The sequence below is a fragment of the Lepisosteus platostomus genome, chromosome 20 (genome assembly GCF_059453375.1).
Source record: "Lepisosteus platostomus isolate fLepPlt1 chromosome 20, fLepPlt1.hap1, whole genome shotgun sequence".
Classification (NCBI taxonomy): domain Eukaryota; kingdom Metazoa; phylum Chordata; class Actinopteri; order Semionotiformes; family Lepisosteidae; genus Lepisosteus; species Lepisosteus platostomus.
This window is the reverse complement of record NC_142630.1, coordinates 5164076-5183179: the sequence shown is the minus strand read 5'-3', so window position 1 is coordinate 5183179 and position 19104 is coordinate 5164076. Positions and strand designations below refer to the sequence as shown.

General features: G+C 41.6%; 2 protein-coding genes across 15 annotated transcripts in view; one reads left to right on the top strand and one right to left on the bottom strand.

The window, feature by feature from the left end:
• The first annotated feature begins 1580 nt into the window (after positions 1–1580).
• Positions 1581–19097, top strand: meak7 (MTOR associated protein, eak-7 homolog). Of its 12 annotated transcripts, none has more exons than XR_015928764.1 (10): positions 1617–1855; positions 2839–2995; positions 3602–3835; positions 3977–4121; positions 4794–5219; positions 6697–6815; positions 7135–7314; positions 7840–7919; positions 7989–8148; positions 19080–19097. XR_015928764.1 is itself a non-coding variant. In XM_088614446.1 (9 exons), the coding sequence occupies exons 2-9, from the start codon at positions 2843–2845 to the stop codon at positions 8077–8079; spliced, it is 1428 nt and encodes a 475-aa protein (XP_088470572.1). In that variant the 5' UTR covers positions 1581–1699; positions 2839–2842; the 3' UTR covers positions 8080–10549. The 12 variants fall into 12 exon arrangements, 10 of the variants coding, with proteins under 10 accessions (XP_088470572.1, XP_088470577.1, XP_088470574.1 ...); XR_015928763.1 differs by lacking the exon at positions 19080–19097 and adding an exon at positions 8517–10549; XM_088614446.1 differs by lacking the exon at positions 19080–19097 and having other exon boundaries at positions 1581–1699; positions 7989–10549.
• LOC148644316 (calcium-transporting ATPase type 2C member 2-like) overlaps positions 10698–19104 on the bottom strand; it is a 34854-nt gene continuing 26447 nt past the window's right edge. For all 3 annotated transcript variants that reach the window (XM_088614444.1, XM_088614443.1, XM_088614442.1), the window contains 6 exons: positions 16283–16351; positions 14599–14715; positions 13552–13699; positions 12914–13009; positions 12571–12712; positions 10698–11836 (listed from right to left, as the gene is read on the bottom strand). In XM_088614444.1, coding sequence (XP_088470570.1) covers positions 11706–11836; positions 12571–12712; positions 12914–13009; positions 13552–13699; positions 14599–14715; positions 16283–16351 — 703 coding nt within the window. In that variant the 3' untranslated portion in view covers positions 10698–11705. The remainder of the gene's footprint in view (positions 11837–12570; positions 12713–12913; positions 13010–13551; positions 13700–14598; positions 14716–16282; positions 16352–19104) is intronic.

Here is a 19104-nt window from a genome sequence, read left to right as displayed (position 1 = left end):
CCCCTCATATAATTTTGCCTTGGGGGTTTTAGAAATTCAAGGGTAGGGTGTGTCCCGGCAAAAGAATCATGATTTCCTTATGGTCTCATAACAAAAACTAACAACAAAATTGGCAGAACATAAAATATTTTTGAGCATCACCAGGAAAGCCCAGCTCTGTAAACTACCCATATCACCCAACCCAGTCAATCCTGGTTTCAGTCGGAGGACAGTGAGGTATGCTAAATCAGTATGCAACTGTATCCATTCATACTAGATCCCACAGTTTACAAAAGAGATTAACGACCAGAATTTCTCCAGAATAAGAGTTATGCGCTCGTTACCAAAGTTACCAAAGGCTTCTGTAGGTTTGCACAAACCGGAAAGCTACACAGTACGGACAAGTGTGGAGAAATGAAAGCTTGTGAAAAAGGGCTCTCAAATATGAGAAAACATCTGCCTAATCTGGAAGCAAGGAGCACGCAGCAAGGTAGATTGCTCTCTGTGAGCTAGACAGGCACACGCTTTAGCAGTCCAATATATGAGAGGTATACGGCTTGTACAGCCTTTACCGTTGCGCTATCTTCTCCTTTGAAAGCATGGTGTTTTAATTAGCCACCAGAGAAGTTCCTCTTTATTACGGACTGCTTGCCAAACGCATCAGCAGTGCCATTTTGATGTTGTAATCATCTGTTTTGAAGGACTGTAGAATTGAAATTGAAGTGGGGTAGCTGATAAATGAAAATTGTTTGATGCAATCGTGACTGGGCTTTGAAATTTGCATTTGTGAGTGTGCATGACAGACAAAAACAATGTTATCTGATATTGAAAAAAGTTGAAGCAAGACGTCTGCGCACAACACGTTAGGTGGATACACACCCACTACACTGAGAGAAAATCTTTATGTCCTTAAAAGGATTTAATCTTCTAGCAGATCCCTTGCTATGTAAATAACAGTAATAAGTAAACTTGCGCCCCCTTGTGCCAGCGTAATCCTAAAAACGGAATACTCCATTAGAGAAATGATTGTATTCACTTTATGTGAAAATATGCTTGAACTAAAATGCGTAACTAGTGTTTTTTTTTCCAGAAGAAGAGAAAGTTTTAAGGCACTCTTGAGAGTACTTTAAAACATTTGAAAGCAGGGACGTATCTCCGAATTTAATTTGATAGCTGGTAAATCCACTGTATCCTTATTTAAAAAACATCAAAGAAGGCAATAAGAGATGACCAATTTATTCTATGAGGGTGCTTACATTAGCCTAACAGCAATATTATTCTGCATGATAAGATGTTACAAATGGAATTGTGTTATGTTTTTTTTAGCCCGAAGCAATCTACATACAGGGCGGTGTTCCCTGTCACCGTAGTGGGATATTAGTTTGGAAGATGCCGGACCTGGTCCTGGGGGGTCCGTGTGTCTGCTTTCTAAATCTCTTTAAAGCACTAGCAGCTGAAATTACTAACTTGACCCGATTAAACCTATTACTAGCTCGCTTAATGTTGTTCATAACCCGTAAAATAAGCACGTTACACTCTCCTTGGATCCCATTGGATACTTCTTTATTTATGTCCCGCCCAATGTGTACTTTTCGAGTATGCTATTGGACAACTTTTCTGTCATTATGGGCACAGTAAGAGGAAGTTCCGGGTCATGTGACTTAACCTGTTTCCTTGGTTTTGAACGTGATAAAAATAACAATTAGTTTAGCCCAAAGAGGTGTGTTTTTTATAGTACGGTTCAGTTTTAAATGGGTGCTTGCTGGAGTCTGAATACTGAAGGTGCTCGTGTTGTCCGAAAATGAGTAAACACAAGTGTGGTTTTGCTCTGTTGTTTGTACGTTGAATACAGTTAACTGGACTTCGTTTGCTCAGGGTAATGATGTATCTTACTGTTGAGTTTAGAATATTTTGCAAATATATTAATTTTAAGGCTTTTCTTTTCTAAGAATCTAATCTGAGAGAATCTAAGAGAAACGTTGTTCTTAACGTTTCAGACCAGTGTAGCTGAGGTATTGAAGCCTCATTCACAAAGTAAAAACAAACTGCTATTAGACATAATATCATAGCTCTGTATGTTTAAATCTTTACATATGAAATGTTATTAAAATTAACGTGACCCAATAAAACGCAAGTTTTATCGGACAGCAATTTTGATAAGAAGTGTAGTTTAAATCTCTTTTAATTTACTCTTTTTAAACTCTGGAGGTCTTCCTTTCCTGGAAGAGTAAAAATCGCCTGGATTATGGCTAATGGCAGTCCCAAGAAAAAGCAACAGGATCAAAGCATCAGTCGATACATACAGGAGGAAAGGGAAAGTGAAGGTTGCAGAATACTTCTCCTGACAGAACTAAAACGAGCCCCAATCCCATGTCTTGCTATAATCGCTATGTGTGATTGCGATTTGACCTGCATTGGAGAATGTAGTACTGTCTTTTTTATCAGTAAACTCGGCTGGAGGTCCCAGCTTCAGAATTATGTGCTGTTTACGACGGATCACACTGCCGTCTATTGTCAGTGACGGACAGTTCGTAATTGTCAGCTAAAACAAAAACATGTTGTGGCCCCCTTCACTCGTAAAAGTCGCTAAAAATTAGTGTTGTTGTCTATATGTTAGTTTCTTGCTTTTATAAAGCGTTTTTCCTTCCAAAGTGATCCACCTGTGGGACGGCAGGGGGCGGGGGGGGACCCACTTCGTCCGCCCGCAAGGGCAGCCGGCTCCTGGGCGACGGGCGGCAGCCTTGTGCGCCAGCAGCCCTGCCGCACCCAAGTCGTTAAGACCAGACGGGAGCGGGCTGGTGTCCCGCAGGCTGGTGAGCGGTGCTTTGCGAGTGTTAACGTCTGCGTGTTGTCTTCAAGGAGAATGGGGAATTCCGAGAGCGTCTCCATCCAGCGGCTGTCCCGATTTCGCCCCGAGGAGCGGCCAGTGATCGAGGGGGCGTTTGACAAGCTGTTGGGATCAGGGGTGGCAGCCGCCGGGAAAGGGAGGCCTCTGCTGACCCTGGAAATTGTAAAGGCAAGGAGTAAGCCATTTGTTGTTGTTTCTTGTGTTAGCCCACCCGATTTGGAATCGCCAGTTGCGTGTTTTTGACGTCTCGTCTGCGAACCCTGTGACCACACAAGGGGGAGAGAGAGGAAGTGTAGTCAGACTCCTCGCTCCCGTCTGCCTGCGATCCACTCGTTTCTCCGGATGTCCCAGGCAGCACAGCCCCAAAGGGAGAGCTCTGTGCTGATTGGAGGAGAAGCCTTTCCTTCACCGGCACCATCTCATGCCTGCAAGCTTCTGGAAGGCCACAGGGGGCGCTGTGACTCTGAGAGCCACAATCACCCTGGTCGATCAGTAGTCGGCTAGTGACATGATCCTGGCTAGATCCCATGGTCACACAGCTCCGCCAGTGGGCGAAGTCCTTTACTGGATGAGCTACTCAAGAGGCCCCAGAATAAGCCATTTATGACGGTTCTGATTCAAGGGTCTTCAGTCACCAGTCATGAGAAGTGCGCTAGACCCAAGATGGAGTTTAATAAGCAGGTGGTATTGCTGCACATTACTTAGTGAGGGCTTAACACCTGTTTGCATTTGGAGAAACTGGTAGTGTCTATGTGTTCTCTTCTTTATCTTCAGGGCTGTCTGCAGGGCCTGGCTACAGACAACATGGCTGTTCGTGTCTACGATGGCATGCGTAACGTGGACCCCACGAGGAAGGCAGCGCCTCCTAGTGGTGCTGTCAGCAAAGAGCAGTTGGTGATCTTCCTCTCAGATATCTTACGAGGCACAGCTGAGGAGAAGGGTCCCGTGGTCCTGTCCATGATCTCTGGAGCTGGGAGAGGCCCTGTGAAGGGTGGACAAGTCAGAGAGGTAGTAGGATTCACTAAAGCTTTTAAGGTGTATTTTAGTGTCTTTGTTAATTTGTTTGTTGTTCTGTGTAGTTTGTTAACAAATATTTTTATTCTAGTTTATATTTTTATATTTTATTATTATAATTGTTATTGCTTCTAGTTTGCAGAAGATCTGGTCTTATCGGTGGTGCAGATAATGAAGACCAGGAAGCTGCTGCAGGGCTGGCAGCTGGAGAGGACCAGCGACAGCGCTGAAGGGGCTAAACGTCTGGCCACCCAGATGATGTCCGAGCTGAGACCGGCAGGTACAGTGGAAACAAGAATGGGCTGAGTGTGCTTCTCTTGGTCACTTACAGTGTCTGCTTAGATTCTGGTTTGCAATGATGTATGAGTAACTTCCACAACAGTCAAAGCATTTTGCTTTAAAACAGGAGGCTCCTGGAAGGTGTGGATGTTTCAGAATGATCACTAGCAAGTACTGCATAACGGACAAATCCTCTGTGTCCAGCGGCCATATCACTCTGCAACTCACAACTGGCAGCCCACTGAAGCTAAGTGGGTGTGAGCCTGGTCAGTACCTGGATGGGAGACTCCTGGGAAAAACTAAGGTTGCTGCTGGAAGAGGTGTTAGTGGGGCCAGCAGGGGGCGCTCACCCTGCGGTCCGTGTGGGTCATAATGCCCCAGTATAGTGACGGGGACACTATACTGTTAACAGCCGCCGTCCTTCGGATGAGACGTAAAACTAAAGTGTCCTGACTCTCTGTCGTTATTAAAAATCCCAGGGCGTTTCTCGAAAAGAGTCAAATTGGTCAAATTTCAGCTAAGCATTTGCAAACTCTCTAGCATTTGCAAACTCTCTAGCCACATGACAGGTAGTGATTGCATGTGTCTCTCCTGGATAATGAAAATGGGAATGCTCTCCTGTTACTTTTCCACTGTTTCTTACATCCCGTTCCTGCTTGTACGTGTCTCCCAGGCCAGCAGCTGCCACCAGAGAAGGTGATGGAGGCTGACTGTGACCAGGGCTCCGTTGAGGATTGGGTGTACCGTACCTCCAGCCTGTCCGTGTTCCTCAGCCTGCTGGTGAGCGAGGGCCTGGGAGTGCCGCTCACGCGGGGACCTGCGCCACCCCTCCTGCCCCAGTGCACGGAGGTCCGCTGGTCGGACTTCCACAGCGTCCTGGACCTGCCCTCCCTCATGTTCCTCAACGCCCAGCTCCCCGCGGAGGCCCAGCTCCGGTGGCGGCTTCTCTTCTCCACCCGGCTCCACGGAGAGAGCTTCTCCCGCCTCTGCGGCCACATCGTCCGCAAGGGCCCCACCTTGCTGCTGCTGCGGGACAGCCGGGGCCACGTCTTCGGGGGCTTCGCTTCCCAGAGCTGGGAGGTCAAGCCGCAGTTCCAAGGTGGGGACCCTTTGGAGACTGTGAGCGTCTTCTCACAGACTCCCATTGCTGCGCTCGCGGGGTTTTGTGAGCTTTAGGTGCTTTTGGAATTTGTCCTGAAGATGCAGGGAAGCAAACATTTTTAGATATTATTCTATTCCTGCATGCCTGGGCATTCATCTTTGCCTCTGGCTTATATACGGGAGCCTGCAGCGTGTGAGACCTGAAGTGTTTCACACTGCTGTGCAATGGGATTCTCACTGCTGTCGTAGGTTTCATATATTCACGTTTTTAGTGTTTTTTAATATTTTCTAAAACTAAGGGACACTGATACAGTATGCCAAGCACGTTGTGTCTAGAACTCCTGGTGATTTGTGCCGTTTATTCTAGCCACACAGTGTCTACAGAGATTCAGGGCTCTGACGTCTGATAGCAGAAACACATATAGGTTTTAGTTTTCTTCTCACTACATGTTTATTGTCTAAATAGGAGCACTTGATTTTTGACTAGGATAACCTATCTTTGTTATGTAAACAATTTCTCTAAAATACAGAAGCTATCTGAAAAAAATATTATAGGTTTTCATGTCTTGTATTTGCCAGGACTATTTTTTATTATTATTGTCTTTGTGTTTATGCATTGGCTAATGATAATTCAGTTCATTACATATACCTAAAAACAATAGAAATTAAATGTGCTGTGTTGCAAGTGGAGTAGTTTAACAGTATGTGAAAAGTTAAGATTGTTAAGTACACTTTACAAAAGCAAGCAAAAAGCATCTATCTGTAGTCAGTCAGGCTTCAAAATATTCCTTCTTCGTAATGCTACGATGCAAAAGTTGGTGCATAATAATTATGTATAGGCCTGTGACTCTCCAGAGTGTTTGGCCTTTTAGCTTGAGCTGCAGGCTTGCATCAGTGGAAGTGCATGAGGCGTCTGCTAACGAATAGCAGTGTGTGCAGCCTGGCCCATCAGTGGGTAGCAGGTGATCCCTAAGTGAGGTTGGAAATTGTTGCATTTGTGAGGGCAGGAGAGCTGCCCTTACTGTGTTGCATTGTACTGTATATACATCTATTGTAACTGCTGAGTGGAACTTGCTGACCTGTTGCCCACAGAGTCCAGAGTATTAGTAGGACATCAGATCAGCTACATAGTATGATCGGGTAAATTTTACATATAGTCCCATACTTTTTGCATGTGATCTTCATAAAAGCTTTCCAGTGTGTCATGCTTTTTGAGTCATGTCTTTGCATAGCTCAGGCTGTATCTTTACCACCTTTTACATTTAATGCATCAGCCTCCTGGCCATTTTTTTTATTTTGGCAGTTCATGGCCCCGTCTGAAAGTGTGTCAAGAATGAACGGGAACGGGATGTAAGAATGAGTCCTGCACAAATAGAGCAGAGCAAAATGGCAAGCTTTAGGGAAATGTTTGTATTCTTGGTTCCAGTATCGCTAAACAGCAGCTTTATCAGTAACAATGGATTTATTTGCTTTAGGGGACAACAGGTGCTTTCTGTTCACTGTGAGCCCTTCCCTGTCTGTCTACACCTATACGGGCTACAACGAACACTACATGTATCTCAACCACAGTCAGCAGACCATGCCTAATGGATTGGTAAGCACCGCTTCTTGGACTTCAAGGCTTAACACCTTGTTTGCGCAGGTATACCCTGCTCTCCCAGACAAAGGTCTTCAGGTTTATTCTCATTCTGGCAATGGCTTTAGCTTGAAAGTTGTTACAAGTATCCTGACTTTAGAAGACCTAACACTGCATGCTCAAGTCATAAATTGCTTGTTTTGACTGTTTTGGATTTTGGCTGAATCTTGTTCCTTGGGCTGTTAGTAAGAACCAGGTATTTGGTGAATCGACTTCTTGCAGGCTGCCTGCCTTTTGATTTTTGTTAGATCTGTTTTTGGTTTGTTTGTCTATGCAGGGTATGGGCGGCCAGCACAATTACTTTGGTCTGTGGGTGGACAGTGATTTTGGGAAAGGTCACAGCAAAGCGAGGCCACGCTGCACCACCTACAGCAGCCCCCAGCTCTCGGCGGATGACGAATTCACCATCGACGTCATGGAGGTCTGGGCTGTCGGAGAGCCCCCCAAGGATACGGCTGTGCGTTTCTTCCCTCTCACCCTGCAACACCGCGACACAGACTTAGCATCGGTCCCTCCTGCGGAGCACAAAATTCCAGGAAGTCGGCTGTCAGATTCTATTGCTGACTCTAACGTTCCACACAGATAGCTCTTGTTTAACATTTCCATTTCACAGTTTAGAACAGAAACAGGAAAGACAGAGCCATGATGGTCAAATGTGTGGGACGTTCACTGTTAGTTATCGCCACGGAACAGATGGAGTTACTTAGGTCTTTTTGAAGATTTTGTAATTTCAGCAAGCACATTTCAAGAAGCAAAAACTGAACTAAGTGCATACTGTTTCTGTTACAAATGCTACCAGACGAAAATCACCCGTGTGTTGAATTTTATTTGAGTAGTTTCAGGTACCTTAACTACATTAATACCAACCCCGTAGTATTACTAGGACTTCTGTATTAAGTACAAATTGGTTAAAGATTTTCTTTTCTGTCAAGCCCATTAAATCCAATTTTTCTTGAACATGTTTTTGTGTTTGTGCCACTAGGTGGCAGTGTCAGACCATCGAACCTGTGGAAAGTCATGGGTTCATTTTTCCTCGCTTGCTTTCCCGTCTCAGATTTGCAGGTAATACTAGTTCCATGAAGTAAAGCGAGATGTGCTCTCATGGTCTTCACTGTGGTTGTTTTTCCTCAGAACAAGACCAAGCAGAGCGTCCTGGATGCTGACCCTGAGACACAGGCCATGCTGGAGATGGCAGGGAAGACCCTGCACAGCGGGGGGCTGAGGGAGCCCAGAGACGAGGAGGAGGAGGCTGAGGAGGAGGAGGCTGAGGAAGCCGGCAGCTGAGGGACAGGTACACTACATCAGGTGTCAACGCCCTGCCTCACCTGTCTGGCTGCCGCAGCAACGACCCCCTCTGACAGGCCTGGGGAAAGAGGCTGGAGGCACGCTTCAGCTAAACCCAGACTATCGCGCATTGAGTGTTTGCAGTATTACTCTGCTTATCCTCTTGATCGTAGACCAGACCCCTCAAAACGGAATTGAAATAAGTCCCTATCAGTACATTCTGTCTGTTGTAGTGCTGTTTAGTTTCCTAATGGCTGCTGGGCCCCTCTTTTATATCCATCTGAAGTGAATATCTTAATGGCCTGATTATTTAATGAATTGCATCATTTTATTAAAATGTCTTACCATGTCTTCTACATCTTCTTAAATCCCCAGCTGAACTTAATATGAGAAACAGCAGAGACTTGAGTAACACCTGCTGCAGAGTCCTAAACGTTTGGTTGAATCTGAAGAATTAGCACAACTATTCCAAGCATCGGTTTAACTGTACTTGGGGGAGTGTGAACAGACCTGGAGTTTCTGTCTTGCAAAAGAGAAACCTAAAGTCTTTCCTACAATAAGAGAAAAAGTAAAATTGGGAAAACATTTCTTTCTGTTCCAGCTGGTTGAAAAAAACAAAGTAAAATTAAGGGGTAAACATGATACGGGTATGATACCTTGCACAAAAATGTCTGAACTTGCACTTGAGACGAGTTCTTAACGTAGTTTATCTGGAATGTGACTTTTATTAAAAGCAAAAAGAAAATGAATAAGTATCTGTGTTACGCAGGTAGACAATGTAAGTAACAATTGAATCATAATTTAGAATTGGAAGAATGTGCAAGAAATTGTTTCCTTTTTCACTGAAATTTTTTTCCATTTGAGGTCATGAAGTGCCTCATGTTTAGCACAAAACGGGTGGATTCTACTGCTGTTTGATTTTTTTTAAAAAAAAATGTTTGTGTTCTGTATTTTAAAATTGAGTCTTTTGTAGCAGCACTGTGAGTTGTTAATTCTTTGGCTTCTTAATTTCAGCATTTTGACTGTAGACAAATGAAAAGTCTTCTCTGACATAAAGGGACAACAAGTGTAAAACTTGAAAATGAGGTTATGTCATGCTTTTTACTTTGCCTGTCCTATAAAATGTAATCTATGTCATTATCTGCTGTTGCTGATGTAAATATTGCTGTCTGCCACGCCAGATGGTAAGGCTGATTTTGCTTAGCACAATTGCCTGGAAGTGATTTGAATAGAGTTGTAGTAAGTATTTATTTGATATACTTCCCCAGAGCAAGTTACTGTTATTAGACTTTGTGGCGCTATCTGCATGACTTTTGTGTGACATGGATTTCAACAAGTCCTCTGTTTCCATCCTGTAAGATACTTTAACTATTTATTAACTGAGCATTTATTTGATTAAACTAGGAAATAATAGGATAATTTATGTGAACACATTTGTCACTATATGCAGCAAAAAAGATTTTAGGTACTAAGAAAGTGCCACTTCACACTAAACCTTCAGAAGGTTAAAGTCCTTTCATTGTTGGCAATCTACTATTTCTTAAAACTAGTGATAAAAATATACCTTTATCTAATGATAAGATATTATTTCTGCCTTAAAAAAACATACCCTCCCCCTCTTTGAGAAGTGAAGCAGTCTTTTGTTCATCAGTCTGGTGTTACCCAACTTGCATAGCCAGGTTTCTGGAAGGGATCAGTCTGAAGACCTAGGGTAGGCCAGGGCCTCATTGTGTTGCCTGAAATACAGGCATGCCAACAGAAGCACACAACTGGCTATTACTGTCCAACGTGCTACTGAATAAACTGGCAGCTTTAGTCTAGACCTAGAGGATCCAGGATGCTTCTTTGCAATGTGCTTTTGGAAAAACCACAATTTTCCAGTGTGTTTTTCTGAAACGTTGTGTGATTGTAAGTTAAACGTTTGTGCTTCCTTTATTGACATTAAATAGAAACACCCAGATGAGGCTGGGAGTGAGCTGTACTCACTGTTCAGGTCTACTTAAAAGCTCTTCTCTGTTTGGGTCAAACCTTCACCCTTCACCTCTCCGGCTTCGAGGCCGCGGGTCACCGTCATGTAACTAAAGAGCTCTCCTCACCAGGACAGCAATACCCCCAAACTAATTTCAATTTAATGTTTTACTGCACCATGGAATTTCTTCAAATGGCAGCAATAAAGGCATCACAAAACAGCAGAGAGGGAATCAAATTAGTTTGTTTGCATAGTCCAGTCACATTGGCTATCACGATAGTGTGATGGGAAATTGCAAAAGTATGTACTTAATAAAGAACGTGCTAGAATGTAGAGAAGTGAAATAAGATTAAATATATTGTTTTCCAGTCCACATGTACATTAACCAAAGAAATGCATCTTAAAAATGGAAAATATTAAAGGTTCAAATCTAATAAAACTGCGTATTAAAATTGTGTACGTTCAGATATTCTGCTCTAGCAGCATCCTCAGCAGCTAAGAGTCTGTTCTTTAAGGAAAGGGAGAGAGGAACTTACAGAAAGGATCAAGCACGATTTGATCAAAACATCAAAATATCAGAGGTCCAGTTTATTTTGTACAAAGTTTTTATTTACATCCTTCAAGTGAATGGCCATTAATGCTGTTTGGAGGTAGTGATTAACACAGGCCATCTCAAGACCTTATCCTGGACATACAGTATAAACGCATGGAGATGCTATACAAATACTGCACTTGCAAACGATCCCTATGCTCTAATTGTGTGGCAGTAAGTGAGCAGCGGAGGAAATACATGGGCATATGTAAAACACATAACTTTAATTTGGCATTAATAGAATTTTTAGAAAAACAATGTTCATTTTGATAACATCAGAACTGTACTGTTGGCAGGGGATTCGGAGTGGCTGTTCCAGTCAAAGCCCTCACCTGGATTGCATTAGTCCTTACAGTGCTAGTTTGTGTCTGGGCTGTGCCATTAATGAATGGGGCCAGGACTCTCCAGGCTTTGGCATAAGCTTTTCCCACCATCACTAGAGTTGAATGTGTTGGCTCGCTGGGGTTGGGTCTTGTTTGTGAGCTTACAGTGTGCCCAGTGTAATACCATCACTCCTCCAGACAAAGCCTGCTGTCCTGTGAGCAGTTTTCACAGCGGGCTTTTCGGAGGGGCATACATCTGTCCTTCTTCCTTCTCATGCTTGTGCAGAGAGTGCAGCAGTGCGCCAACCTCGACAACAATTGGCGACTCCATATTTCAAAGAAAGTATGAGCCCCACTGAATCTCAGCTCCATTGAGAACAGATAGAGCACCCGCAGCCTTCACACTACAGAAGTGTCTGTAAACCCTTGCTTTAGGGATTGATTCTGATTCTGTACCAGGAGAGGGATGGAATCCGTACAATTGTCTGCACATAGGTAGGAAAAACATGACACTACCCTGTGTTAAGCACATCTATATTATTACCAAGCAGTGATTCCTATATTCTTTCAAAACCAAAGCAAACTTGTGCCTTTACAAAACACCACAGTCTTTCTGTAAGCTTATACTGAGCTTCGTAAAACTTGCAAATTGGGAAAAACTGAAAAAAACAACTCTAAAACTAACTGGATAACACATCTCTGCCTCTGCGGTCTTTCTTCCTTCTGCATTTGATTAGACATCTCTCCAGCAGCTTCACCAGTTCTGACACAATGAAGACAGAGGAGGCCATTGCAGTCAGCAGCAACAAGTCTGCAAGAAACAGAACAGTGAGAGGAGACGTCACATTTCTGTGACACTGAGCCTCAAACTGGAGCCAGGGGATCCCCTGACATCCACAGATTGCCAGAAATCCAGCTCTTTGTCTCGCAACATTTGCCACAGTGCTCAGGTCCCATTTAAAAAAAAAAAAGAATTTCTCTTTTCAAATTCACCTAGTTTTAAACAGTATGTTTTCTGAATTTGATTTCCAATGTAATCTTCTGTAATTTGAGGGGCAAATCCTACTATGACATATTAACATTATGCCAATCTCATATCAATCGTTGTTGCAAGCTGGGTAGTTTTTGTGATTTTCAGTATATTTTTATTAGCTATAACAATCTTGACAATTGAGTCTCAGCTCAACTTAACCATTCAGACAGCAACCTAACTGTCGACCTGCAATACAGTTAACATCTACTTCCTTTACATTCACTTGTCCTTCTTTAGCTCTGTCTCCTTTATCATGCCACCTTTCAAATTCAGAATTTTAGTGCTTGTGAAGAATAGCACTGTATATTTTGAGACAGCTGTACCTTTAAGACCATAGATGTCCATATTCAATCCAACATTAAATTGTGCACTACTGTTTAAAGGGAGTGGTATAGCTTAGATATTTCTAGCAGACATTCTAGAAAGAGAACTATGATAAATGACATGAAGGTACTGTCTACAGTAAGCTCCTGCATTTAATGCTTGGCCTGGTGCAGCAGGCTCTGACTCACCTACTGCCAACAGGCTCTCTGTCTGGAAGACCCTCTGTAGCGGAGGAATGTAAATAACTGCTAGTTGTCCCAGGATGGAGCCTATCACTGCACACAGGAAAGGGCGATTTTGGAAAAGCCCCACCTCAAAAATCAGGCTGGACTGTAACAAAGAAAAAAGTGTTAGAAGCATTAACATTAATTAATGTGCTGAATTACAGAATTCAGTGAAGCCTGGGGCGAGTGTGTGTCTGAATTCAGTGAGGCCTGGGGTGAGTGTGAGTCTCTGAATTCAGTGAGGCCTGGGGCGAGTGTGTCCATGATTTCAGTGAGGCCTGGGGCGATCTGCTTCTAAGTCACTCACCTCGGATCGACAAGTCAGAGCGTTGAACATGTCGAAGAAGACAAAACATGTGAATGTCATCGTTGTGGTGCGTGAGGTAACTTTGCCATCAGTCATCTACATAAACAAACGTATGTTTACCATCTCGCTCAGCTTGAAAGGAAAAATCAGCAGCCAGATGATGTCATAGCTAAGAAAAACAGGAAGACCTATATTCCAGATTTTACATTCTATGTTGAGATTTTCCTCAACAACTGTCAATAATGTACTTTTACAGGCATCATACTGTAAAGTCTGATTTAGGCTTAGATCTTTTTGCTAAGTTCAGGTCCAGGGCAAGGTATGTGTCACACTTTATAACCTTTATATTCTTTATAAGATGTGACTTTCTGGGCTCGTTGCAAATGTCTATTCTATTACCACCTAAACATAAAGAAGAAAAACATTTTGGATATATGTGGGGAATGGGGAAAGGAATACATGTATGGTAAATCACATTAAGCAAATAATGAACATTATATTTCTGATCCCTCCCTTTTCCCCACACACCTGAAGAAATGTCCACATTTTTAAATCTTTTTTTTTACTTCTTATTGTGTAGTTAACTTAAACCTTGACAGTTTATCTTGGCCCAGCTTGACTTGTTTAGTAGGACGTGCCTCTTTCCAGAAGATAAACAGCGTTCCAGCGATGATGAGGGATGCAGAGATCAGGATTTTCAGGATAAGGCTTCTGCTCAGGATGGAGTCTTCCATGCTCCTGGGACGATGCTTGATGGCATCTTTGTGAATAGGCTCCACCCCCAGACTTCAACATAGAAAAATCCATAAGTGATGCAATCAGAGAAAAGCCCAAATTGTCGCACAGACCCTGGAATACAGCACTGGCATACTGTGTAGAACTGGTAGATTCAGGAATTAATGTATGTTACTCTCACAGAGGGTTTCTCATGTATTTTTACTATAAAGGAAAAAACAGAACAGATGATGGCAAATGTAATCTGCCAGATTCCCTAGTAATTTGTACACTGCAGTTTGTAATTATTTCAGGTCTCATCAAGATATATAGTAGCTTTTGTGTCATGGATATGTAGAAGTTGCATTTCGCATATATTTCCAGTGAGTTATGATATGAGTTATACAGTAAATTATTTTATTATGTATGCATTCCTGCCTGCTACATTTTGTATGACAGAAACGTGACAGGACATTATTTCTGTCAATGTTTGTTAGACATACACTGAAGGAGAGAAACAATTCTATTTTGATATTCTACTGTAGTTTTAGCCATATTTTAAGAAGGGTTAATCTGGATAATATTTAGTATTTTGTTATACAAAAATTGTCTTTTAGCTTTCTAACATGCAGAGAGGACAAAGTGATGGTAGTGCCATGAAACAACTGGCAATAACTCAGCTTGATTTGATTGGGAAGTGTGATGCTTTGGCTACAGTAGCATGTATTGGTTTCTCTCGTGTAATTTCTCTTGAGTTGTGAGCACATTAAGAGACCTTGATTTCTCTTCACCCAAACTAAACTATGTTAATACCATTCGGAGATGCTATAATATTGGAGCGCGATGTTGGCTGTAGAAAAAGAACTAATGGCAGTGTTGTTTTCCAGTAGCAGAGTTGTGACAGCAGCTCAATATGACCACGGATCACAAAGCATCTAGTTCTGCACATAAACATTGGAAGACAGCTTTACCTTTGGGCAGGAGGACCATCCATGATGATGTTAATCCACAGGATCTGCATGGCATTGAGCGGATTTGGCAAATTAAACAACGTGGACAGTGTGATCAGACTAAGAGCTGCAATACTCCTAAGAGGGGAAAAAAACATTACTTTTAGCATTGTGTTTGTGCTGGTAATGCAGGACTTTACAGCAATCATAAAACTAAAGTTCATTTAAAAAATGGATGTAGAAATGCTGAAATCTGATACTTAAAGTCTGGTATTTAGAAGAACACTTTAAAACATCAGTGACTGCTGACCTGTGTTTAATTTGTTTAAAGAATATATATACACAGTGTTCTGTGTCAATATTTGAGTTGAGATGCACGGATTTAAAAAGAATCAGAAAAGAAAGCACAAGGCACTCTCTATAAATTTAAAAAGTCATATTTCTGTATTTTCATTAAAAATTGTTAGGGGAAACTCAATGCCTTCCTTTATTTTGCTTAAAATCGTAGATTGTTTTGTTACAATTTACTGAAGTGCTTTACAATTGAATTCATTTAAATATACTTTCATTAATGAGCATCATTTCAGTCTCATGCTCTTTGTAAATGATTCTTAAAAGCCGGAGAGCCTCTGTGGTACACCTGGTGACCTGGCCCAGACTCACAGGAACACACCCTGCGTTCTGAGCGTGCGCCTTCCTGGTGGATTGACTCAGGAGACCCTATGTTTAATATTTTTAAAAAATATTTCGGATTTAGCATTTGCAATATTCTGGATGCTAACAGTCTTGTAGCAAAAAAGTAAAAACAAAGATTAATTTGCTATTTCAAAGGACAGAGTGGCAGGTGAATGGCGGATTGGATGAATTTTCAGGTTCTGTGCAAGAGATGCTGGTGTGAAAGAAACATCAGTATCAGAGCAGTAGTAAAACACAGGCAAATCAGAGACAGGCAAATCATTGAAAACACAAATTACATAAAGACACGTATAGACAGCTATTTTCTCTCTAAGGTAAACCTAAAAAAAGAGTAATTTTTAAATGTGCTCTTAATTTTACTGTGAAATGAAAAGGAATGATTCTATTTCATTATATAGTTCTTCTATATCATAGGTTGAAAGAGCTGACCTGCTTCTGTGATTTTGGATCAGGGTGTGAGACCCTCTTTTGAAAACCAAAGGGATGCAGCTACAGTAGATGTTAAGAACCACTGGTTTGGAGGGAGTAAGATACCCAGTTTTAGAAACCAGTGAAGGTTTTGGACGTACAGAATGTAATAAAAATTAAAGGGTAGAAATCATAGTCCCTTGATCCAGGATATTTATCACCAACAATGCAGCCTTGCAGGAACTCTGACCAAGAAACTGGATGTTAAAAAAAAAACATCAGACATGATGCCTTTGAGATATCCCAAGACCAGTAATGAGTTTTTAAATTAATTTGTCAGTGATGGTAGACTTGGTGATGCTACTTTGTGACGTATGCATGGTAAAATAAACATTCTTCAAAAGTTAAATATCTGTACATTTCACGTCTAAGAGGACAATAAGGAAGCAGAGCACTTGATGTGTAAGTCTGTTTAAGGTTACAGGCACAGTCCAAGGATACTGAGTCCCAAAATAGGGCAAGATTTTTTATCATGTTTTCAATGACAGGCCATCCTAATATAAAGGACATGTATAAGGTATAGGATATATATAGTACGTACGTGCTGAGCTGAAACCTGACAAAATTTTTAATGTTGTAAAATATTCCTTTTCCTTCTTCAATGGCACATCTGGAAAATAATGGAACAGCTAGGTTACAGAAGTATCACTGCTATCTTAAAAAATGAAGTAAAAATAAATTAGCCTTACCTTTTGACAGAAGACCTAAGATTCATTTAGAGAAAGAAAAACTTTCTGCTGGTTTCATTCTTCCCTATTGTCTGTCTTGTTTCGAAATGGATTGGATTTCCAGTTTAAAGGTAACATCTGAGGTCGACTTCAGCCTGGAGCTCCTCCTGTGTGCAGTTTGCATGTGTTTCTGTGGCTGCAGGTTTTTTTTTTTTGTGTGATCCGGTTTCTCTCACAGTCCCAAGACAGGCTGAGTAGGTGAAGTGATGCCTCTGAATTGTTGTGCCTGTGAGTGTGTCTGTGTGCATTCTGCCCTGCGACCCTAAGTGGATTTACTGAATGTGGATGGACGCTATCCGAGCTCGTTCACCTTTAGCATGGACACTGTAAGAACTGGATTTTGACATTTCAGCGTTTTTTTGAAAGATTCCTCGTGGCTGTTTCTTTTTTCAATGTCATTTGCAATGTTAATTGTGTACAATAATGTTCAGGAAAACAACACTTAAGAACAGAACAGGGAAAACTGGCTATGCACTATGCTTCATAAAAGCAGTGACTCACAAACAAATTGATATACTGCACCCAATATACCCTTGCACCCTAGATTTCAGGTCATCAGTACCGAAACCACAGCTGCATCTCTGCAGAGTATGTATGCTATTCATATAGTGAAAATATTGGGACAGAAAAGTGAAATTTGTGAACTAATGAAATTTGTATTTCAGATCAAAAGATTAATGTGACATAAAGCATAACTTGTCTGCTTTTATTTCTGGGAATTAATTTATATACCATTTGTATTATGTTTAGCCATGTTAGAACAAATATTGGGACAGATAGCTGACAGGAGTTTCTGATTGCTCAGATGTTCCATGTTGCATAATTATGAATACATAAAAGAGCTGCGAATGGAGTTTTGGGTGTGCCTCTTGAGTTAGAAGGCACAAAACCAAGTCTAGAGAGTTTTCGTTATTGGAAGGGCAGGCAATAGATGAGAGCAAAGAAAACTCCAGTTAGAACCACTGCAGAGAGACTGGGCATCGAGAAATCAACAATATAGAATGTCTTGAAAAAGAAAAAACTACTGCAGGAGTAAGCATTCAACAAAGATTAGGTTGTCCAAGGAAGATGTCTGAAAAATCATTAGAGCTATGAAGAAAAACCCTAAAATAATGCCAAAGAGAGTGCAGACAATCTCCATATTGCAAAGGTGATGAAAATATCTCAATTCTCTGTGTGCAAGAGGCAACTCTCTTACAGCACTACCACAGAATGCTGAGCTGCTAGATTTCTGGGACAGTTTTACAGATGAGGATGAGATTGGATGAAGATAAACCTTTATCAAAGTGACAAAAAGGGAAAAGTGTGGAGAAAGGGAGGAACTGCAAATGATCCTTTTAAGCGCCTTGGGGCAACCTTGTTGTGAAAGGTGCTATATAAAAATAAATTGAATTGAAATGAATCCTAAGCACATCACCTCATCTTTTGAACTGGCGAAGTCAATCTCCTGATTTAAATCCTGTTGAGCAAATTTTACTCGGTTAAGGGAAAACGTAATTTAGAAAATCTCACAAACAAGCAACAGCTGAACAGCAGTTAAGGCTTCTCAGGGTATCTTGAAGGAGCATATCCAGATTGTTGTGATGTCGATGGGTCACAGATCTGAAGCAGTCATTGCATGTATAGGGGTATGTAACCAAATACTAACTTAACTTCAAGTTAATTTGTCCCAATACTTATGTTTACTTAACTGGGGAATTTGAACGCAGCAAAGGACATTGTTTTAATATGGCTTAACAATGCATATAAAATAACTACCAGAAGCAAGAGATGAAATTCTATGGCTCTGTGGCTAAGGATCTGCGCCTGTGGCTGGAAGGTTGCCGGTTCATATCCCGCGGCTGGCAGAGGAATCCTACTCCGTTGGGCCCCTGAGCAAGGCCCTTAACCCCAACTGCTCCAGGGGTGCTGTACAATGACTGACCCTGCGCTCTGACCCCAAGCTTCTCTCCCTGTCTGTGTGTCTCATGGAAAGCAAGTTGGGGTATGCGAAAAGACAAATACCTTATACAAGAAATTGTATATGGCCAATAAAGTGATCTTATCTCTTATTTTATATTTAAGTTTTGATCTCAAATACAAATTTCATTAGTACAAAAAAAACTTCACTGTCCCGATATTTACACTTGTTTTAGCAGATTTTTAAAGCACTCATATACAGTATTTAAATATTGAACATACTGTAACAGTTCCTCATGCTGTGGCATATTAAAATGATAACCTACAGCACTAAATTGTTTAGTAACATTTTCTTGGAACCTTTTTGATCCTGTTGTGTAATTATTGCCCTTCAGCAGGAGAATTTGCTTCAAGTCAGAAACTGCTCCATTTGTGTCTGCTTTGGGCATTTTGATTTGGATATGCATGATCTTCGTGCCCAAGCTTCACTAATCTCATTAACTGCTGCAGTCAACCAGCCCAGAGGTATCTCATTGTTATACAGCGGGGCTCTGCGATATCACATGGTAATCTTAAATCTTTCCTGGAGTGCTGGGAAACATACATACCTGTTGTATCCATCTCTGTCAACAAAGCGCTTTTTTGTTAATTCAGGATCTACAGCTCTTTGTTTTGCTGTAAGCAAACCAGTTGTGTGTTTTCACATCTCAGCAGCTGCTCGCAGGGGAGAAAGAGG

Excerpts from the sequence above, each read along its gene's own strand:
- meak7 (XM_088614446.1), top strand. The coding sequence starts at position 2,843 with ATGGGGAATTCCGAGAGCGTCTCCATCCAGCGGCTGTCCCGATTTCGC. Across the intron at positions 2,996-3,601 it reads TGACCCTGGAAATTGTAAAG|GGCTGTCTGCAGGGCCTGGC; the intron begins GCAAGGAGTAAG and ends CTTTATCTTCAG. Across the intron at positions 6,816-7,134 it reads AGACCATGCCTAATGGATTG|GGTATGGGCGGCCAGCACAA; the intron begins GTAAGCACCGCT and ends TTGTCTATGCAG.